The sequence below is a fragment of the Elaeis guineensis genome, chromosome 9, assembly GCF_000442705.2.
Source record: "Elaeis guineensis isolate ETL-2024a chromosome 9, EG11, whole genome shotgun sequence".
In the NCBI taxonomy this organism is placed as follows: Eukaryota; Viridiplantae; Streptophyta; class Magnoliopsida; order Arecales; family Arecaceae; genus Elaeis; species Elaeis guineensis.
Genome location: NC_026001.2, coordinates 24,531,453 through 24,554,863, shown reverse-complemented (window position 1 = coordinate 24,554,863; position 23,411 = coordinate 24,531,453). Strand labels below are relative to the sequence as shown.

The 23,411-nt window shown below is 36.6% G+C and overlaps 1 protein-coding gene and 1 long non-coding RNA gene across 3 annotated transcripts; one reads left to right on the top strand and one right to left on the bottom strand.

Moving 5' to 3' along the window:
• The first annotated feature begins 3,198 nt into the window (after nucleotides 1–3,198).
• Nucleotides 3,199–20,675, top strand: LOC105031937 (protein SIEVE ELEMENT OCCLUSION C). The gene is made up of 7 exons (XM_073243952.1): nucleotides 3,199–3,358; nucleotides 3,621–3,734; nucleotides 3,814–4,268; nucleotides 4,630–4,739; nucleotides 15,996–16,123; nucleotides 16,587–17,069; nucleotides 19,797–20,675. The coding sequence occupies exons 1-7, from the start codon at nucleotides 3,200–3,202 to the stop codon at nucleotides 20,412–20,414; spliced, it is 2,067 nt and encodes a 688-aa protein (XP_073100053.1). The 5' UTR covers nucleotide 3,199; the 3' UTR covers nucleotides 20,415–20,675.
• LOC140851787 (uncharacterized) lies at nucleotides 3,199–22,731 on the bottom strand. Of its 2 annotated transcripts, none has more exons than XR_012134543.1 (3): nucleotides 22,599–22,731; nucleotides 20,799–20,926; nucleotides 3,199–3,440 (listed from the first exon to the last, which is right to left on the bottom strand). It is a non-coding gene; the product is annotated as an uncharacterized lncRNA (long non-coding RNA). The 2 variants fall into 2 exon arrangements; XR_012134544.1 differs by having other exon boundaries at nucleotides 20,799–20,872; nucleotides 22,599–22,719.
• Between the last annotated feature and the right edge of the window lie 680 nt (nucleotides 22,732–23,411).

Here is a 23,411-nt window from a genome sequence, read left to right as displayed (position 1 = left end):
ACCAAAATCATATTCTTGAGAAGCAACTTTCTGGGAAGTCACTTTTTGAAAAGAAAAGTTCTTCCCATGAACCAAATGAGTTTTAATTTCAATACCAAATCCTTGCATTCTTGTTGTTAGAATAATTCATAAATTCAAAGAACCTCTTAATGATAATGATCTAGTCAAGGGAGTTCTTTGGATTGAGCCTTCGATGAAACTTATGAAGCTTGGTTTTGATGCAAAGAACTAATCAAGATCTTGCAAGACTCTTTCATCGAGTAGGAGAAGATGAATCGGCCTTTAATTTAGGGCATAATAGTGGAAAACGATTGATGAGGTGATCGGAAGATGCAATCAATGACACACCATCCTTCTGATTGATCCTCTAAGATGGTGATCATGGCCAATCACATGATCAAGCTCTAGCTACAGTGGCACTATCTATTCTCATAATTCTTTGATCTTCAAGTTTGGGACCTAACACTAGGAGTTTGGGACATTGAGGGTGCTTTGGTAAACCATGACTTTAATGATGATGTAAAATATCATATATAAAATGAAACTCACCCTGATAACAAAATAGTGTATATCATGATCATTCTTTTTGAAGAATGAGGTCTCCCAATAATGGAATAACATCATAGGAGAAAGCAATTATGAACAACTCTCCCATAATAGTGGAGGAGAACTAAAAATTTTGTTCGATGTAATATATTTTTTACAAAGTTGGACACCCCTATTTATAATTATAGGTTCCCTTGAACTTATCCACAAATATGTCCATATTTGTTTAGGCAAAAGAAGGAAAAAGAATATTCTCTATAATGTGCTAGGATTTGATTTGATGCAAATATAGAAATTGGTCACAAGAATCAAAAATATTCTCTATAATGTGCCTTTCAATTGGATAAGATCTCAAATTGATTTTTACATCAGATCCTTCCAAATTTATCCAGATTTTTTTAGTGTCAGCCTTAGTTAATTAGATCTTTAGGATTATATTAATTTATAGCAACTTTTTGGAACCGACTTACAAGTTCAACTACATGTTGGCCAAGTCCAACTAAGCCCATGCTCGGAAAAAGACCCGCCATACCAAAAAAGGTATCAATCTTGCCAAATAATATGTGGGGTTCATGATTGCACTAATATTTTTTGAAAAAAACATGGGGCACTTTCTCACAGGGAAGTAGCAAAAAGAAAAAGCCATAACAGAGGAAGATAGAACATTAATAACGAAGAAACTCATCCTCACACAAAATATCAAGGGTTGCTCGATTGGTAGAATTAGAGTCTGAAATTGAAATGAAAATAGATAAGTGACTTCTATTCTAACCGTTTAATTGAGGCAGTCTCGTTCTAATTTCGATTTTCGGGATGAAATGAGAATGATCCAATCTACTTAAAACTCAAGCCCTACTCTTTCCAAAAAATTCAAATATCCATTTTAATTTTAATTTCGATTTAGTGCAAAGCAAACACGTCAAGAGATTTGGCCAATTCAATCCATTCCAATTCCAATTCAATTGCCAATCAAACACTCCCAAGATGTGAAAAATAAAGTTCAACCTATTCCAATTCTGATTTCAGTTGCCAATCAAAAACCCCTAGATGTGGACAACAAAGCACCCACTGACATAGATCAAAAAATCAACTGAGATCTTAGTTTATCTTGACTAGGATAGGGAAGAGGAGAAGTTTCCGAGGGTCCAAGATTCCTTGAGACCAAAACTTTAGATCCAATGATACTAAAATCTTGGCCAATATAATAAGTCCAAAATTAGTAATCATTTAAAAATTGCTAAATTTGAGTTTATTTAGTAGAATATCAAATTAATGAATTAAAATTTGATTGGAAAATATTGGATTATATTTGATACCGTATAGATCCATATATCAGGGTTATCTATTTTTCTTGGCCAAAATAAAAAGAGCTGATATTTTCTTTTTTCTGTATGGGTGTTGTATAGGGGCACCTGATAGTGATACAAACCAATATCTTGTGCAAAGCTGTAGTCCCTTCAAGCCACTAAAGTCAACAAATTGTTCCACCTGGATGATAACTAAGCCAGAGCATCTTGCATTATAGGAAATGAAAGCTCAGAACTAATTTCAGAAGTCCCCACTCCCCACCCTCTATGCCAGCTGCAATTCCGCATGCCAGGACTAAGTAAAATGATTTTAATTCGGCTAGCAGGATTACAGGTGACAGCATAATCTATTTTTATTTCACAAAGAACAAAGATGACTGCCATATAATTGAAGCTAAAAGAGAATCTCAAGTTCTTCTAGTGTTTGCCCCCAAAAAAGGTGATATTAGTGATCTAACAATGTCCAATCATGCACTTACTGTGCTTTAAACATTTAATTTTGATTGAGGAACTTATGATTACCTATTATAAATCTTACTGGAAAAAAGAAAAGAGAAAAATAAAACAGAAGTACTGCCATGTGGTTAAAGGGAGAAAGCAAGAAGGAACCAGCTTTATCCTTAGGCTTTAGACCTGTCACACAGTTATCTTCCTTGACTAGGGGTTAAAGTCAGATTCCATTTCCTTTTAAAAGAGGAAGTTGTCAGCGTTTTGCAAAGCACTCAATGCTCAACATGGGTTCTCATCATCAACTCCATAATCCTTAGCATACTAATTAAATTTACCACCATTTTGTTGCTTGCCTTCGGTACCACTTATACTAGCATAGTAACATAGAAACAAGACCAGCAAGAAATGAATCAGAGCCCGCGATCTCACTCCAATCTTATGATGTTTGGCTCCATAACTTTTTCAATAAAGAGACTCTCCAATTTGATACAAAAAAAAAAAAAAGAAGCAGTTATATCATATGCTTCTAAGTACCTTCAGAATTAAGCAATCATTTGATAACAAGTAGAACCAGAATCACAGAGCTTGTCCTTTTGAAACCTGCCAAACATTTGACTTCAGTAATATAACTCTCTTGCCATTGATAAGTTCATAGATACCTGTTCCTCTATCACTTTGAAAAAGATAAAGAGGAAGTGAATAATATTTTATTCAAATCAAATGATGCAGATTGCCTCAGAAAAGCAGATTCCAAATACTTTACAAATAATCCTGTCAAACAATCATTGTTTCATAGTGATGAATAAGGCATGCGAGTCTACTAAAAGAAACACAGCAGCCAGAAATTTTCACTCACCCAGAAGACAATCATAAACAGAGCAGTGGAAGTTCACATTATGCAGTCCAACAGTACTTCAGCGCACTTCCTATCCTCCCATGAGGATGTTTTGATGAAGAAAATTCTGCAGACACATGAGCCAGATGATTATCATGTTGACTCTGCTCCTCTACTCCATCTGGCTGAAAATATCATCCACAACATCACAATGCCATGCGTAATAATACCGTTCCCCTTCCACCTCTTTTCTTTCTTCAATCCTTGCATTTCTTGAGTTATGTTTCTGGAGTACTCTATAACTGACAATGCAATAGATGTATCACAGTAAGCTCTTGCAATGAATATATACTAATCTAAGCTGATACATTTTCCAATAAACCATTATTATTTACTCCAAAAAAACAAAATCATGAGATGCCATTTATTTCTGCGCAAGTACTCTTTCAGACAAACAGCAAATGAATAGCTATCATTTCCAGGTCGTCAAGTCAGGTACAAAGTCAGTTCAAGAAGATCCTAATGGTAGACAAGACACTGGGATTGTCAGATCCATCAAACAACTAGGACAGACAATTCATCTCATCTCACGTGAGGTACAAGTGAACATTGATAACTGGATAATAATTTTTCCATGCCCCTATATTGCAACTCCACAAATTCCTTCAATGACAGATGCTGAGGTACAGCTCAATGGATCGATCCTTGCATGCAACAACAATGGCTGTGCTAGAATTGTTGGGGAAGCATTCATGGAGTACAAAACTTGTTATAGTGCTTGCAGCTGTAGCAACAAGCTTTGGGGATTTTTGGCTCATCACGCAGCTATATCCTACTAATCCTCTGGCCTTATCAATAGCATCAATGAAAGGACTGAGGAATAAGATAGAAGTCACTAAATCGTTGGAGCAAAAGCTCAAGGCTTTCAGGTATCTTGTTGAGAAAATGGTCAGCGTGACAAAATGCATGGTGGAATTTGAAATGCTTCCAATGCAATACACAACCCTAGATTATGATGCGATGGCTGCAATGAAGACTCAAATCCACATAGCTTCCTACTGGGTAATCAGAAGTTCGGTGGCATGCACTTCCCAGATCACTAGCTTGATAGTACTGAGCTTCGAGCAAGTGCATGTTCTTTCCCTAATCTTAAAGAAATGATCTTTCAAATTTGATTATTCACCTCCATAAGAGAATTATCATATTTTGCAGAATATAGATCATGGAGACCACACCAAAGGAATTTGGTCCAGTGGTTCGTGACCCTCTCCAAAAGGCTTGCTCTTGGTAGAGGTCCAGGGTTGAAACCCTGGTGGTGGCATTATTTTAGCAATGTGTTTCTCGAAAGATCATGGAGATCATTGTTCTATTAGCAATAGAATACTGTTCCGATCATCACTAGAAGCACTATGGCATGCCCTCCCCTGTGTTTAACATATAAGATCAAGTATGAAACAAGATAGATTTAATAGTGTTAAATCAATTTTACAGGCACACAAGTACCATAACTGCAACATGGGAACTTTGGAGTTCAGCACGTAAAGTCAGCGACATGGACAATTTTTTAAAAAAGCAATTCAATATCTTTCATCAACAAATCGGTAATGTATCATCATGACTTTTATCGGTAAATGCATTATTTGAAAGATAAACTATTTATTGACTTCAAACAACATGCTATGCATAGAAATGTTTACATGAGATAAAGAAACACTAAAAAGGCCCCACCAAGTCATAGATCATGCTATATTTATGGCATTCATAGTTGTCGCACTTGATAATGGATGTCTTTTTCACAAAGTCCATATTTTGTACTTTTGTGCCTTCCAATGGATCTGGACAACTGTAAACAATAAATGCTAGTAACCTAGGTCAAAGCCAAGTCGGATGGAAAATGGGCCAGAAACTTAACCCGAAGAAATCATATGCCTTTGAAATGTCAGCCCAGAGTAGCTTAAGTCTGAGATGAACCTAAAACCTGCCCAACCAGTGGTTACCTACGAACATAATTAAAGTATAAAATAAATTAATCTGTTACCTGATGATGAAAAGATAAAGAAATAGGATGTTCAATTTTGATTCCTTCACAGAATTAGTGATTTAAATGACATGTTACTGTATATTGCTAATATGGTGGAGTGCTTATCACACAAAAAAGGGAAAAAAGAAAATAGATGACATTTTGTTAAACCATAGACAACAAAACCCCAGTATTTTAGTTAGATAAAGATCTAAATAATTGTCATGGACACCTAAAGTTATTTTCATTTTTTAGGTACTTTTAGTATGCTGAATAATATTATTGGACAAAAGTAGCTAAATTCATTGAATTATATCATCTATGCTAAAATCATTGATACTAATATTCGGCGAAAGATTAAGAAGACTGAAACCATAAAAGCTGAATAATCATGCTAAATTACCATTAAACCTTTCAAATCTGGATTTAGAGTTTTCTGTACTGTGTCGAACCGACTGGTACACCCCGTACCATATCGGATCGACGAAGAACCGGCACGGTTCGGCCAGTTCAATCGGTATACCGGTGGAGGGAGAGGAAAAGAGAGGAAAAGTGAGAAAGAGAGAGAGAGGAGGAGGAGAGCGAGGGAAACCCTAGCGATCGGAGGCTGGCGGTGGCCTGTTGCGGCCGTCGGAGGGCTTTCGCATCCGATTATCGCCCGATAGGACTTTTACAAGAGCGAGAAAGAGAGAGAGAGAGCTCAGAGGGTAGGGAGCGACGTACTGAAGGCCGGCGGAAGGGCCGTCGGTATTTGTCGGGTAGCTGCCGTGGCCACTGGACGGCATAAACGGACACAAAGAGCCACGACTGCAGAACGGGGGCGACAGTCCATGTTCATCGTCCTTTTTTAAAAATGAAGGTGAATAGTGAAACCGACAATCAGTTTGCTGGTTTTACTTTAGAATTTTTTTTAAAAAAAAGAAAACAGTGAAGCCAACAATCGGATTGCCGGCTTCACTCCGATTGTCGACTTCACTTAAGTGAAGCCGGCAAACCAATTGCCGGCTTCATATTTTTCTGACTTTTTCTAAAAAAAAGATCGTGAAACAAGAGCAATGCTCTGTTTCATGCCCACAATGCCGCACGTGTGGACTACACCGTCCGACGACCATGGCGGCCAGTCGGAGGCCGCCCCCTCCCTCCTTTTCTTTCTTCCTCCCTCTCTCTCTATGTCACGCCCCCGACCCGAGATTTGAATCGAGGGTCATGGCAACCGCCGCATACTTATAGAATACTTTTTCCATAAGCATGCAAGGCATCTCATCATGATATCTTCACAAACAGTTAAATACATTTTTCTTCATTCAATAATCAAACCTTGGTTCAAATAACAAATCAAAACTAAGTGTTCAAAAGAAAGTAACTGTCTGACAAAGTCAATACTAAAAACAAAATTAAAGGTCTTGAATCAATTCTGAGAAAATCCTAAATCAATGAGTTAACTCCATCTCTAATCGCTCTCCCAACCGAAATCCCGCATCATGCTAATTTTCTGGATCTGTAAGAAAAACATAAAACTTATCATGAGCTAAATAGCCCAGTAAGCAGTGTATACCTTTAACTGAATAATCAGGCAAATAATACTATGCATAACAAATCAATATGTAATTTCATAAAATCATATTCATACTGTCAATCATATATAAAAGTCAATTCGTCATAATTTCCAATTATGCTTTTCTTCTTAAATTCATCAATTTCTTAAATTCTTCTTACCAACCATGACTATGACCACATTATCCCTGTGGCAGGGTCATAATACCGCGTATCTGCTTGCGGTGGGCTGCGAATCATCTGGCAGCCAAGTCCTTTGAAACCGCTGGTCTAACTGGCGGTTTTGTCGCTGGTCTATCTGGCGACATGTCGCTGGTCTCACTGACGACATAAATCCTCAGGACAGTCAATTGCCAACGTATATGCCCCCATTGGCGGGGTCCTCAACACAGTCAGATTGTCAATTTCATATTGTCTTCCAATTCATATATTATTTTCAAGAATAATCAAATTAATTGATATTCGAGTCAAATCAATTATAACATTCTTTGAGATCATATATCATCATAAAAATTGCTCAGCAAATAATTTCAATCATAAATAATTTTTACAATTAACTTTCATCATAAATAATTCCAACAATTAATTCAATAAATAATTTCAATCACAAGCATACATAAATTTATTTAATTCATAATTTACCAGATAAATTCAGTAAAAGTAAACACTACTTACCTCAAAAGAAAGTCCAAATTAGAAATTCTAGGGATCTTGAAAATCCTTCTCAGAACCTGATATGTCAAATATTATATTTTAAATCAAAAATTTTATCGAATTAAAAATAACTAAATTATTAAAATCTAATATCCCCACTAGGATCAATTCGTCGACAGCATCCCGATTTTCGAATTAATCCATGGACACCCTAATTTTATTTTTATTTTTATTGCTAAATTTTTTTTTTAATAAATTAATTTCATAAATCCTATAATCTAGAGAGAGAAAGAGAGAGAGAGAGAGAGAGAGAGCAAAGAGAGTTTCTCTCTCAGCCCCCTTTTTTTTTTTTTCTTTTTTTCTTCTTTTCCTTTTCTTCTTTTTCTTCTTTTTTTTTTCTTCTTCTTCTTCTTCTTCCCGCGCCGGAACAGAGGACTCTTGTCCTCAGGCCTTAATCGGCCGTTCGGGCCGCGGCTGCCACGGTGGAGGCCGGCGGCCGACGGGCCATCTCCCCCGGTCACAGAGGAAACAGGGCCGGCGGTCAATTCCGATCGCCGGCGCCGGAGATTCACGGAAAATAAGCCCAAAAAACAGAGTCTGTCCCGACCAAAAATCGGCGACGCTCGTCGCCGGCCACCGCGCCCAAACGTACGGGGGAAAGAGGAAGGAAGGGAGGAAAAAGAGAAGAACTTACCTCGGCTTCTTGGGACCTTGTCGGAGAGAAAACACGGCGAGAACCCAACTGTGCCCGCGGCTCTTCTTCGAAAAAATCGAAGAGAAAAAGAGGGAAAAAGAGTCGATGGATCGATTCTAAAGAGAGGGGGTCTTCTTATAGGAATTCCTAGGACTCCGAGGGGTCTTAGGAGTTCGATTTTTGCTCGGATTTAGCCGGAGAAGGAGACTCCTATCGGGAGTCTTCTTCCCGGTTTTGAATTCCTCTGTTTTTTTTTTTTTTCATTTTGGGCTTTGATCTGCTGGGCTGAAACGGTTTTGGGCTATAACATTCTTCACCCCTAATAAGAAATTTCGTCCTCGAAATTTTTCATACCTGTAGTCTCGAAGAGCTGGGGATATTTTTGCTTCATTTCTTCCTCTAGCTCCCAAGTAGCTTCTCTTTCTGAATGTCGACTCCACTGTACCTTGACATAAGGAATGTTGCGACGTCTCAGCACCTGTTCTTTACGGTCTACGATCCGTATCGGATATTCTTCATATGTTAGATCCTTCCTGGCTTGTACTGGTTCAAGTTCCACGATGTGACTTGGATCTGGTAAATATTTCTTTAACGTAGAAACATGAAAAACATTATGTACTCCTGCAAGTGAAGGAGGTAAGGCAAGTCGATAAGCCACCTCACCAATTCTTTCCAAAATCTCAAACGGACCCACATATCTGGGATTCAATTTGCCACGAATGCCAAATCTTGAGATTCCTTTTGAAGAAGATACTTTGAGAAACACATGGTCACCGACTTGAAATTCTAATTTTCGTCTCCTGTTGTCTGCATAACTTTTCTGTCTGCTTTGTGCTGCCCGAAGTCGTTCTTTAATTAATTGAATCTTCTCGACTGCTTGTTGAACAAGTTCAGGACCCAAAATTCTTCGCTCACCGACATCATCCCAGTGAATCGGTGATCGACATCTTCTACCATATAAAGCTTCGTAAGGTGCCATACCAATGCTAGCCTGATAACTGTTATTGTAAGCGAACTCAATCAAAGGTAGATGCTCATCCCATGAACTTTTCATATCCAAAATACAGGTTCTCAACATATCTTCTAAGATCTGAATAGTTCTCTCTGACTGACCATCAGTCTGTGGATGAAAGGCTGTACTGAAGTTCAATTTTATTCCTAATACCTTGTGTAAGCTCTTCCAGAACTGTGAAACAAATCTGGTGTTTCGATCCGATACGATGGTCACTGGAATTCCATGTAATCTTACAATTTCTTTATATATAACTTTGCTAGTCTTTCCAAGGTAAATCCAACTCTAATTGGAAGAAAGTGTGCAGACTTTGTCAATCGGTCCACAATCACCCAGGCTGCATCATTTTTACTGGGAGTCTTTGGTAGTCCAGTTACAAAATCCATAGTGATATGTTCCCACTTCCAAACTGGAATATCAAGAGGTTGAAGTAGTCCCGCAGGTCTCTGATGTTCAGCTTAACTTGTTGACACACCAAACATTTAGCCACGAATTGAGCGATCTCTCTCTTCATATTATTCCACCAGTATATTTCTTTTAAGTCTCTATACATCTTGGTACCTCCCGGATGAACTGTATAACCGATCTGATGTGCTTCCTGAAGTATTTCATGCTTGAGTACTGAATCATTGGGTACGCAAATCCTGTTTTCGAACCTTAACGAACCGTCTTCATGTATCTTGAATTCAGATTGAACACCAGCTTCCACTGAATTTCTTATTTTTATTAATTGTGGATCATCATTCTGGGCAACTGAAATTCTTTCAATGAGTGTTGGCTGAACCCTCATGTTGGCTAATCGTACTGTTGAGTCATATATTCGGATGTCTAATTCCAGTTTTCTTATATCCTTTAACAATTGACTTTGGTGTGTGATTAAAACTGCCAAATTTTTCACAGATTTCCTACTAAGGGCATCCGCAACAACATTAGCTTTTCCCGGATGATAATGAATTGTTAATTCATAATCCTTTAATAGTTCTAACCACCTTCTCTGTCTCATGTTTAATTCTTTCTGTGTAAAAATGTACTTCAAGCTCTTATGATCTGTAAATACTTCACACTGCACACCGTATAAGTGATGTCTCCAAATTTTTAGGGCAAAAATCACTACAGCTAATTCCAAATCATGTGTCGGATAATTTTGTTCATATGGTTTCAGTTGTCTTGAGGCATAGGCTACTACCTTACCATGTTGCATCAATACACATCCGAGTCCCTTTTTAGATGCATCACTATAAATTGTGAAACCTTCATCTCCTGTTGGTATAGTAAGGATAGGGGCTGACACTAATCGTTGTTTTAATTCTTGGAAACTCTGTTCACAATCTTCAGACCACTCGAATTTAACCCCTTTTTGAGTAAGGCGAGTCAAAGGTGCAGCTATGCGAGAAAATCCTTCTACAAATCGTCTGTAATATCCTGCCATTCCCAGAAAACTTCGAATCTCAGAAATATTTGTAGGTCTGTTCCATTGCATCACAGCTTCCACTTTTGCTGGATCCACAGAAATTCCATCTTTAGATACGATGTGTCCTAAAAAGACTATTTTGTCCAACCAAAATTTACATTTCTTAAATTTGGCATAAAGTTTTTCTTTCCTCAATATTTGTAGTACACACCGTAAATGTTCTTCATGCTCCAATTTACTTCTTGAATATATCAGGATATCGTCAATAAATACGACAACAAATTTATCAAGATAAGATCTGAATATTCTGTTCATTAAATTCATAAAGGCTGTGGAGCATTGGTTAACCCAAAAGGCATCACTAAAAATTCATAATGTCCATAACGAGTTCTAAATGCCGTCTTTGGTATGTCCTCTGTTTTAATTTTTAACTGATGATATCCTGAACGAAGATCAATTTTAGAAAAGACTTGTGCACCTTGCAGCTGATCAAACAAATATCAATTCGAGGTAGAGGATACTTATTTCTGATAGTATTTTTATTCAACTCTCTATAGTCGATACAAAGTCTCATACTACCATCTTTCTTCTTCACAAATAAGACTGGAGCTCCCCAAGGAGATACACTAGGCCTTATAAAACTTTTATCCAATAAATCTTGTAATTGATCTTTTAACTCCTTTAATTCTATAGGGGCCATTCTGTAAGGAGCTTTAGAAATCGGATTGGTATTGGGTGCCAACTCAATAGTAAATTCAAGTTCTCTATCTGGGGTTAGTCCGACTAAATCATCAATGAATACATCCGAAAATTCATTTACGATAGGAATATCCTGTAACTTCAATTCATCATGTTCTTTATTCTTTATTGATACTAGGTAACCTCTACATCCCTTTCTTATCATCTGTCTAGCTTGTTCAAGTGAAATAATACGTGGAGGGGTGGTTCCTGTACTTCCATCAAAACTAAAAGTTAATTCTCCCGGTATGTGAAAGTTCACTCTCTTTCTATGACAATCCACAGAGGCATGATAGGTAGCCAGCCAATCCATTCCTAGAATGACATCGAAATCATGCATATCCAGGACCACCAAATCTGCTGGTAATTCTCTTTCTCCTATCTTGATACTACAGGACTTGCACATACTTTCAGTACTCAAAATACCACCTACTGATGTCTCAACATATAATTTGGTTTTCATGGGTTCACAACCTATATCATGCTGTCTAATAAAAGTAGTGGATATAAAGGAGTGTGTTGCACCAGAATCAAACAAAACTGAAGCTTGAATACCAGATACAGGAATGGTACCTGTCACCACAGCATTGGAGGCCTGAGCATCCTGTTGTGTGAGAGCATAGATTCTTCCTTGAGTTTTCGGCCTTTGACCTCCGTTCTTTGCTTGTGTTGATCTATTTTCGTTCATCTGCGGGCAATCTGCAATCTTGTGTCCTTTCTGGCCACGTCTAAAACACGAACCAGTATTCCATGGGCAATTAGAAGTCTCATGCTCTCTTCGGCCACATCTCGAACATTTAGCTGCCTCATTCTCACGATTCTTATCAGTTGCTGGCTTCTTTGCTGGAACCTTATTGTTCTGGTTTCATCCTTGAGTTCCACTAAATCTATTTCTCTTCTTCTGATTCCGTTCACGCTCCGCATGAGCTTCATTAGCTTCTCTCTCAATTATTAGAGTTTTGTTCACAACTGAGGCATAGGTAGTTAGCTCATAGGGTACAACCTGTCTCCTAATTTCTGTCTTCAGTCCCATTTCAAATTTGTGTACTCTGTCTTGCTCAATCTCAACTAGTCTCGGAACAAATTTGGCTAACTCCGTGAATTTGGCTTCATATTCTGCAACGGATCTATTGCCCTGTCTCAGGTGAATGAACTCCTGTTCTTTCTGTATTCTGACACTTCGGGGAAAATACTTGTCAAAGAATTCATCTCGAAATCTCTCTCAAGTGAGTGGTATCCCATCGTGCTCATATTTTTGTTCCAGTATACGCCACCAGTTGTATGCCTCGCCTTGTAACAGATATGCTGTATAGCGGATCTTCTCTTCATCGTGGCATTCTTGCACGGCGAAGGCCTTCTCCATTTCCATAATCCAGTTATCTGCTTCTTGTGGCTCGATGGTCCCTTTGAAGGCTGGAGGAGCTAGCTTCTTAAATTCGACGATATTGTTTCTCTGCATCGGATGTTCTCCATGTCCAGGTATCGGTGGAAATTGCTGATGTGGCTGTGCATGTTGTTGTTGAAGTAACTGTTGCTGTGTTTGAACTACTCCAATCAGAGTTTGCATTAGTTGAGTCATGTTCGGCTCCTGTACTGTCGGAGTATTTCCGGTAGGATCATGGATTCCCTCCTGCTGAGTTGTGCCGCTGTTTAATTGGGGAGTATTATCGCCAAGTGGATTTGATGTCCCTCCTACCGCTCCTTGAGTATTCCTTGCTCGTCGTGGAGGCATATTGACCTATGTTAGATTTGAGATAATAACTCTTCTTAATAAGGTTATAACTTATGACAAGTCAAATCATAATTATCATAACTAACCTTTCAATTTCCTAATGTCTACCCATCACTCACTCACTTTATTCTACATGTCTCTATCTATCTACTTATGCTCTGATACCATATTAATTATCACGCCCCTGACCCGAGATTTGAATCGAGGGTCATGGCAACCGCCGCATACTTATAGAATACTTTTTTTATAAGCATGCAAGGCATCTCATCATGATATCTTCACAAACAGTTAAATAAATTTTTCTTCATTCAATAATCAAACCTTGGTTCAAATAACAAATCAAAACTAAGTGTTCAAAAGAAAGTAACTGTCTGACAAAGTCAATACTAAAAACAAAATTAAAGGTCTTGAATCAATTCTGAAAAAATTCTAAATCAATGAGTTAACTCCATCTCTAATCGCTCTCCCAACCGAAATCCCGCATCATGCTAATTTTCTGGATCTGTAAGAAAAACATAAAACTTATCATGAGCTAAATAGCCCAGTAAGCAGTGTATACCTTTAACTGAATAATCAGGCAAATAATACTATGCATAACAAATCAATATGTAATTTCATGAAATCATATTCATACTGTCAATCATATATAAAAGTCAATTCGTCATAATTTCCAATTATGCTTTTCTTCTTAAATTCATCAATTTCTTAAATTCTTCTTACCAACCATGACTATGACCACATTATCCCTGTGGCAGGGTCATAATACCGCGTATCTGCTTGCGGTGGGCTGCGAATCATCTGGCAGCCAAGTCTTTGGAACCGCTGATCTAACTGGCGGTTTTGTCGCTGGTCTATCTGGCGACATGTCGCTGGTCTCACTGGCGACATAAATCCTCAGGACAGTCAATTGCCAACGTATATGCCCCCATTGGCGGGGTCCTCAACACAGTCAGGTTGTCAATTTCATATTGTCTTCCAATTCATATATTATTTTCAAGAATAATCAAATTAATTGATATTCGAGTCAAATCAATTATAACATTCTTTGAGATCATATATCATCATAAAAATTGCTCAGCAAATAATTTCAATCATAAATAATTTTCTACAATTAACTTTCATCATAAATAATTCCAACAATTAATTCAATAAATAATTTCAATCACAAGTATGCATAAATTTATTTAATTCATAATTTACCAGATAAATTCAGTAAAAGTAAACACTACTTACCTCAAAAGAAAGTCCAAATTAGAAATTCTAGGGATCTCGAAAATCTTTCTCAGAACCTGATATGTCAAATATTATATTTTAAATCAAAAATTTCATCGAATTAAAAATAACTAAATTATTAAAATCTAATATCCCCACTAGGATCAATTCGTCGACAGCATCTCGATTTTCGAATTAATCCATGGACACCCTAATTTTATTTTTATTTTTATTGCTAATTTTTTTTTAATAAATTAATTCCATAAATCCTATAATCTAGAGAGAGAAAGAGAGAGAGAGAGAGCAAAGAGAGTTTCTCTCTCAGCCCCCTTTTTTTTTTTTCTTTTTTTCTTCTTTTCCTTTTCTTCTTTTTCTTTTTTTTTTTTCTTCTTCTTCTTCCCGCGTCGGAACAGAGGACTCTTGTCCTCAGGCCTTAATCGGCCGTTCGGGCCGCGGCTGCCACGGCGGAGGTTGGCGGCCGACGGGCCATCTCCCCGGTCACGGAGGAAACAGGGCCGGCGGTCAATTCCGATCGCCGGCGCCGGAGATTCATGAAAAATAAGCCCAAAAAACAGAGTCTGTTCCCGACCAAAAATCGACGACGCTCGTCACCGGCCACCGCATCCAAACGCACGGGGGAAAGAGGAAGGAAGGGAGGAAAAAGAGAAGAACTTACCTCGGCTTTTTGGGACCTCGTCGGAGAGAAAACACGGCGAGAATCCAACTGTGCCCGCGGCTCTTCTTCGGGAAAATCGAAGAGAAAAAGAGGGAAAAAGAGTCGATGGATCGATTCTAAAGAGAGGGGGTCTTCTTATAGGAATTCCTAGTACTCCGAGGGGTCTTAGGAGTTCGATTTTTGCTCGGATTTAGCCGGAGAAGGAGACTCCTATCGGGAGTCTTCTTCCCGGTTTTGAATTTCTCTGTTTTTTTTTTTTCCGTTTTGGGCTTTGATCTGCTGGGTTGAAACGGTTTTGGGCTATAACACTCTATTTCTCTCTTTTTCTTCCACTAGTTCGCTTCCATTTGCCTTCGTTGGTTCGTATTGGTCCGATACGGTATGGAACCGTAGTTACCGTACTGTCGGCCGGCCAATACGGCCGCCGGCATCGATTCCAGAAACCTTCGAGTTTCGACTTTCAAAAATTCAAAAGATTATAACAAAATTTTCCTCTCCAAAAAAAGGGTTATAACAAATTTCAACTTCTTAGATTAAGAATGTAAATGGAAATCCACTGACCTTCCTTGCTTGACCGATCAACAAGATGGTCACTATACAACTTGATTTCCATTATCAGGTTGACACAAGAAAATGGAAACAAATGAAAGGCAATTTTTGCATGATTCCATTGGGTAGAACTATTCAAGAAAATATAGCTAAAGATCTTAGCTAAAAACAACCTACTTATAGACAACTTTTTGAGTTAGTCTGGTCATTGCAAATTTTAATCAAGTTACATAGTTCTACTGTATAGGTTATTTGACTATTCAATTTATGCTATATTTTGATTTAAAGTACTTTGCCTGAGTTTCTTCAAATCACATTGGAAAGATGAGAAACACTTTAATTGATGTACACAATCTGCAAGTAGGCAAACTTATATAAAATAAAAGTGAGAGAAATAAACTAGCTAATTGATCCTACTGGTAACTATATTTTGGTTGAGTACTGGAGTGAGCATTAAATTACACATAGCTAAATTTGATATGGGTATTACTTGCATTTAAATGCACAGCTACCGGCAAGTTCTAGGAGTTTTTTTTTTTTTATAACTTTCACGCCATTGCTTATAGACTTACACCCACCCTCTTTTGTGCATGTGACTGCAACAGAGAATAAAATAAATTCAGGTCTCTCGCATCTGTTCGAGGAGGTTCATCTTGACAATCAAAAAGTTCTAAGCACATTATTTGCTCTAAAGGATGACTATCCACTCAGGGATTATCGGTCAGAAGAAAAGGTTAGTACAAATCAAGGTTTTACATCACAGTAACAAGCCCCATACTAGTACCTTACTCTTTTATATGATGTAGTATGGTACGAGGCCATACCGACACATGGTACAGGTGTTAAGTCAGCAAAACATCCATACCATGTGTTGGCACAGTATCATATCAAGCCTCGATACTATTCAATTCCACAATGGTATGGTAAGATACACCTGGTACTGGGGTAACATGGGTGAGTACTAAAAACTATGGTACAAATACAACATCATTACGTATTACACTAATTTTAAGTTTCACTGTATTATCTAATATGAACATGTTTACTGTAACTTTTACCACCGCACAGTGAAGTTAAGGTCTTGTACATTTCCATTAGTTTCTGTCTACCCATTTAGTAAATTTGTTGCTTCTGATATTGAACATTATATATTATTATACACCAAGTTGGTGATTTCCTGCATGCTGATTGTATAGGTTGGTGTGGTTGTCCTAAGAAACAAGGAGGTTATACTCTTCATATCAACTCTAACAATAAAGCTAGAAAAGCTTCTTCTTATCATCCAACAACTCCAAAATCATCCTCAAAATGAATCAGAGAAACCCTTTGTGATTGTTTGGGTTCCTATAGTTTTCTCCATACCATGGTCTGATGCTGAAGAGAGAGCTTTCAAAAAAATGGCTAACATAATGCCATGGTATTCCCTGTACGAGCCATCAAAACTGAGTTTATCTGTCACAAAATTTATCCAAGAAATGTGGCATTTTCAAGGTGATCCAATTATGGTGGTTCTGGATACCAAAGGAAAGGTTACATCTTTGAATGCTATGGATATGATATCAATATGGGGGCCAAAGGCATATCCTTTTTCAGTTTCACGAGAGCAAGAGCTTTGGGAAGAACAAAATTGGACAATCGAATTTCTACTGGATGATATTGACCCCCTTATATCCTACTGGGTATGCTTCTATACTTTTGGAAATGTGAAATAGAGTCTTTTTTTCATATCAGTTATATTATACAAGTTATATATGATTGTATTGTATGTGACAATGCTTTGAACTATAGAAACAACTCTATGTAAATACCTCCATATTTTAACTAGGATTCATATAAGATCAATCCTTTTTAGGAATAACATGTACCTAGAGAAGTTTTCCCTGAGTTGTAGACTTCATGTTTCTCACTGTATTCCTATGCTTGTTTTCTCAACATAATTAACGTGAATTTTATTGAAGGCCTATATATTGCATTTGTTAGATGACACAAATTAAGCTCCCATCTATAATTTCCAAGAGTAATGATGTTTCACATAGATATATAGATACAGCATGTTTGCATAAGAATAGTGGCTTCACCCACTCTAATATTCCAAAAATTGGTGACATTCAATGGATATTATAACACCCAAGACCTCATCTAGAAAAGGCTAGCCGAAAGGTTCTCATTTTGGGTCCTTGGCTCTGCTTAAGTACCCAAAATCAATTCAACGCATACAAATGTGGGATTACACATGTTCACATGGGTCCTCATACAGTCCCCTTATTTAAGCCCTGGTATAGTCAACAGGGAAGGGTCCAATCAGAAACAGAAACACTATGATTGACTCATCATCCCTTGAAAGGCTTGTGCTATAGTGTCCCTCAGCCACATATGCTTCCCCTGGCAAGGATGCCAACGTTTAAACAATGGAACTATATGAAGACTCACATGGACAACTATTTAATCCCTTATTAGGTGTGCATTAAAGAGTAGTTAACCAATGCCAAAGAACCCCATTTAATAAATTTTGGCTAGCACTTTTGGGTAAGGTCTTGGGTCGTTAAAAATGATATTAAAAGCAAACCTAGTCCACAGCTTTTATGTAGCTAAAGGATGCTGTAGCACAGGCTCTTTTGTGGTTGACCACTAGTTCATCCAACCCTAACCATAACAAATCATAATCCAGTGAGAAGTTCACTGTTATACTTCCTATGTCCATTCAAAGTTCGTTCTAGCCACCCATTCTACTCCATCAATTGTATCCTTTGAGTTGCAGTGGACATGATTAGACTAGGATGAGCTAGTAGTCATGCCCTCATGTCAAAGGATTGCTATATTTTTCAAAAAGAAGTTTAAAATGTGTTACTATTATTCTAGGAGTATTTAAGTCTTAACCATTCAGCACGGAGAAAAACCCACATGATAGAATAAGGACCATTCCTCTACTGTTGAAGAAATAATTGCTTTCTGGTACAGAAAAGACCAAAGCTCCTTTTGATAGCCTGTAGGTAATCCTTTGACTATTTCTAACCTCATAACTTGCAGATTATTTTCAAACATAAAGACCAGGTGCATGTGTGAAAACATATTCGTCGCTATCTGAATGTATAATCATGAAAGAAATCATGAAGCTGTGTGCCATAATATTTTAAAAAAATCAACTATAGATTTTAACAAAATGGAAGGGATTAATACTTAGGCAAAAGAGTATTAAAAGGAGCATTAATTTTTAGGTGTTTAAACATATCGCTTGTATCTTTATCTACAAATATACATCAAACTCTATCTAGTTGTCCATCTATAGAGGTTCAAACTCTCATAATAAGTTCTTGGGGATGATTACACACCAAGTGCAACTTATAGAAGAAAGACCAATATAAACTATCACATGACCACCAATTTATTAAATAAAATTAAATCTTAATGAAAAATTAAATTTAACTAGATAATAACAATCTTGACTAAATCCTATCTATTGGATAGGTCTTCCTATATGTCAAGGACTTCATCATAATATCCTCAGGATAATATAATATCATAGTGAGAATAAAAACAAGTATTTATATTGGGACTTCACTGCTCATGTTCAATCTATGTGCATACTTGTTAATCATATGGTTGCTCTACGTTTATTTGCACATTTCAAAAACAAACAGACGGCCTCCCAATAATTTGAACAGCCACATGATTATGATTGGAGAGTGCTATGCAGTTGAATTCTCAAAGAGATTTTTCTTCGAATAATGAATTTAATGATTCTTTATCAAAGAAAATATTTTTTTAAATGCTCAAAAAGATTTGTTTTCTTTAAAAAATACATAATTGATTTTATTGCATTTCAAACAATTGTAGAGCTCCACTATCCATAACAAATAAGCAGTTTTCTAAACCTTACAGCAGTTGCAGCAGAACTTTACCATGAACTATTGCAATTTAAAATAAGCAAACTATTAGCAAATAATCTTATTACTTAAGTTTTTTCTCATACAATTCCAACGACTAACATAACCCTACCTTTCACCTTTCTACACAATATAAAAATTTTATCACTCAGGTAATGTAGAATACCAATTCCTAACCCACAACCTCAAATTTAAAATATGAATAACCTTTTCTTTTACATCGATAAATTTTAACCCACATTATTGTCAAAGTGTAACTACTTGAAAAAACATGCATGCAACTCTTAAAAACTACATAGTAGTAAAAAAGTGTAGAAAGGCCAGCACATGTATTCATTACTTCATGTGGCTATGTTGATGGTGGATATTCAGTCTCATTTGCAAATATCACATTGTGCTTCATCTAGCATGTAAATTTCCTCAAAACATACACCATATGGAGAATTTTGTTCTGTCATACTAAATATGTTATTGAATATTTGTCCTTTTGTTACTAGACATTAATATCAAGAATATTTGCAGATGCAAGATGGAAGAATAATTTGCCTTTATGGAAGTAATAACATAGGATGGGTCCAGGACCTCACCAGCCAGATAAAAGACATTACCAGAGCTGGAATTCTCTTAGAATTAATATATGTTGGAAGCAGCTACGATGAAGATACAAGAGATATTTTATCAACCATCATTAAAGAAAAGCTAAGTAGCTACTTGCCTCAGACAACGATTAGCATCTTTTGGTTACGGTTGGAGAGCATATTAAGTTCAAAACTCCGTCTTGGCAATACAGATAAATCTGATTTCATTATGAATGAAGTAAAGTCTTTGTTGAGCTTTGAGTCTAGCAAAAAAGGATGGCTACTTATAAGCAAAGGATCATCAACTGAAATTCTAAAGCTTTATGGAAACAAAGTCCTTGAACTTTTGTCACTTTTTCAAGTATGGGGCCACAAAGTTCGTAAATGGGGATTCATGGGTGCCATTAGAAAAGCACTTGACCCTCCTTCAGTTATAGATCATTGCAATTACTATAGCATCACACCCTATACAGAGGATTTGAATGAAAAGATATCACTTTGCAAGAAATGCAAGTGCCCCATGGAAAAGAACTTTATGTATCAGTGCAAGATAAATACCTAATCCAGACATTTATATCTCATTGAATCTCTTAGCTAGAAACTTTTATTTGTCTGATATATAATATTATTTCTTTCTTTCATTCAAAATCTAAGCTACTTGCAGTTACCATGAGCTGGCCATTTATAAAAGGACAAATTGCTTTTATGTTCTTGCTTCCTCATATAGTGCCATGCTAGATTACTTCTTGAACAATGAAGCATAAAAACTTCAGTTTAAACTTAGCAACCATGCATACTCATATACGCCCATATATATCTCATACAATATCTTTTCTTTAGCAAAAATAAGCCCTTTGTATGAATTCTTTTTTTTTTTTTTTTTTGTAGCTCTCATGATATGATATTTCTAACCTATTAAAAAATATGAGTTTAATGTATAACTTACCACCAAACTGGGATCCAACATCTTAATTTCGCTGACTCAATGCAGCTATAAAGGTAGAATCTGCAAACCTGAAACTGCATATCGTTGTGGATAAGTTAAATCCTCTATTTGGTCTCACCCATTTGTATCTATAAGCAAAAGGAGCTTAAATTAAAAAAATAAAAAATGAATTGGAAAATAACAAAATAATCATGAATGAACATAAATATATGAGCAAGGCACTAAACCATACATTCATCAAATGTATATATTTGAAGAGAACTGAATCTAGAAAAGAAAATATTTTTTAAAAAATTACAAGAATAAAGAATGACTAGTACAATTATGCTGTGCTACTACAAAAGTAATATCATACAGACATAGGAGATGCAAAAGGTAAAATGAAAGTAAGGGACAATCTTTAATATTATCATATATATAATGAAAATACTCGTATGACTCACTGTTAATCATTTGACTGACTTCATGTGAATGGATCGGAGAATGAAACTCATGCATGTGGGATGATGGAAAGATACAAAACCATGTGTCATTCAACATGAGGGGGAGGTAAAAAAAAAAACATGTGCCATGCAAGATGATGGAAGATAAAAATCCGTGTGCCATGCAAGATGATGGGAAGATAAAACACCAAGATGCCCCATTTTTTTATAGAGCCATGATACTCCATGCCCAAGGAAAGAAGGAAAGTGCATGGAAGAGCAGAAATAAACTCTTTGGCTTCTCCCGTGTGATCGTGGTCATCTAAGTTATTTGGTCACATGCATTGCACGTATTAAAAGTGAGAAACATTTTAAAAGGAAAAGGATGAACAATCAATCCTAAATCTAATTGTGGATGAAAATAAAGAATCAAATTTACATCTCTGATCCACATATGGGTGGAGATATCTGCGGCTAGCTCCTCATGAACACCTCGAAGACCAATGCTGCAGTGCACTTCTGAAGCAGCAACTCTCCACAGGGCTATGTCCTTGTAAATTTTTAATAACAACACCATCCTATCATAATGGACACCACCAAATCTGTTATTGACCACCATAATGATCGATTTTGCACAAAATAGTCTAGATTGAGGTTATTTGGACTTAAAATAATTGCTATAATGCTTATAATTGGTCACTATAGCTTGATGAAGTAACCTGAACGAATGCTTTGAAAACCTGACTGTTAATAAAACCGGAAAGTTGCGAGGTTATGGGTCACTGGTTACCAGGAACGAACCATGACGTCAATGATGCAATAAATATATTATTTAAAATAAATAAAAATAATATTATCTAAAAAAATCTAAAAACATATTACTATAATCACTTACCAACAAATTTCAGAACTCTTTACGATCGTATTATATAGCTAGCGTACATAAGAATTATAGATAACATCATGGAATCACCGCAGTTAATTAAAGGTTTCATCAAGTAACGATTGCCAAATGTCGTTCTTTTCAAGGAGGCAAAAAAATATACCTACGTAACGACAATCCTCATGAATAAAAACCATGGTTATATGATATCATGAATAAACCGAGCTCTAATATAATAAAAGCATGCGATTCCTTTCCACATTGACAAACCTAATGAAGTAATGAATACCTGCAATCGCTATACTAAACAGGTTGCTAGGATTCCCTAGAAAAATCTAATATCTTACGAAATGACAAAATCATCAAGAAAAGAGACAATTACATGGTTCAACAAGAAATCAATTAAATTAGTTCGACCAAACGATTTCATGGACCAATTTAAACACTTATTAACTCAGGATTGCATCACGTGACAAGAACAGGGGTGGGGGTGACCTTGGAGCTGCCACCGCCTGTCGACCGGAGCTCGACGAAGAGCCGCTGGGTTAAGAAAGAAGCGTGGAAAGGGATTGGGGCGGAATCGAGCGAACTCCAATTCCCGATTCGCAAACCGGTCCGTGTAAAAGCCTAGAGTGGTTTAAAGGGTTTATTAGTTTAACGACAACGCTTTTTAATAAACAAAAGCTGGACCTTTCGACAACCGGTTTGGGGGTTCATCCGATCCGAAAACCTTGCCAGTTGACGGTCTAACCTGTTAACGGACCGGTTCGGTTCGCGTTTAAAATGTTATTGGATGAATATAGGAGGAAACCAAAAATATATATTATTTCGTTTGTACAAAAAATTAAAATTTATAAAATTATTACGTTTGATGATTCATGCACAAGGTAAATAAATGATATTATAACAAAACAACAATCATATAATGGTTATAATTTAAATAACATTATTAAAATACATGGCATAACAAATTTTCTCGAGATTTTTCATAACATTATAATCATCGGCCACCTCGTTGGACACCGAGGATGGCTAAGTGGGATGTGGGTTTTCACATATTTAAAAAACAATCATTTCCATGCAATAGTGATGGTCAAAAAGTATTTGGTGTAACATTTATTTTCTATATATATATATTCTGCAACTATAACTAAAAAGTTTTTCATACAATCATATCAAATTCTTTAGAATACTTATTCTCTCTTTTTTTATTTTGATCATTTTTATTGTTTACTTTTGCAGATCACCGACGCAACAAGTGTTTGCTTTGTTTCTTCTAAATTCTATAGAAAAAGAAAGGAAAGAAGG

What these genes read in the sequence shown, in the direction of transcription:
- LOC105031937 (XM_073243952.1), top strand. Translation starts at nt 3,200, where the DNA reads ATGCAGTCCAACAGTACTTCAGCGCACTTCCTATCCTCCCATGAGGAT. An exon ending in GTACTGAGCTTCGAGCAAGT is followed by an intron (nt 4,269 to 4,629) that starts GCATGTTCTTTC and finishes TCAATTTTACAG; the next exon opens with GCACACAAGTACCATAACTG. An exon ending in TATCTTTCATCAACAAATCG is followed by an intron (nt 4,740 to 15,995) that starts GTAATGTATCAT and finishes TGACTGCAACAG; the next exon opens with AGAATAAAATAAATTCAGGT.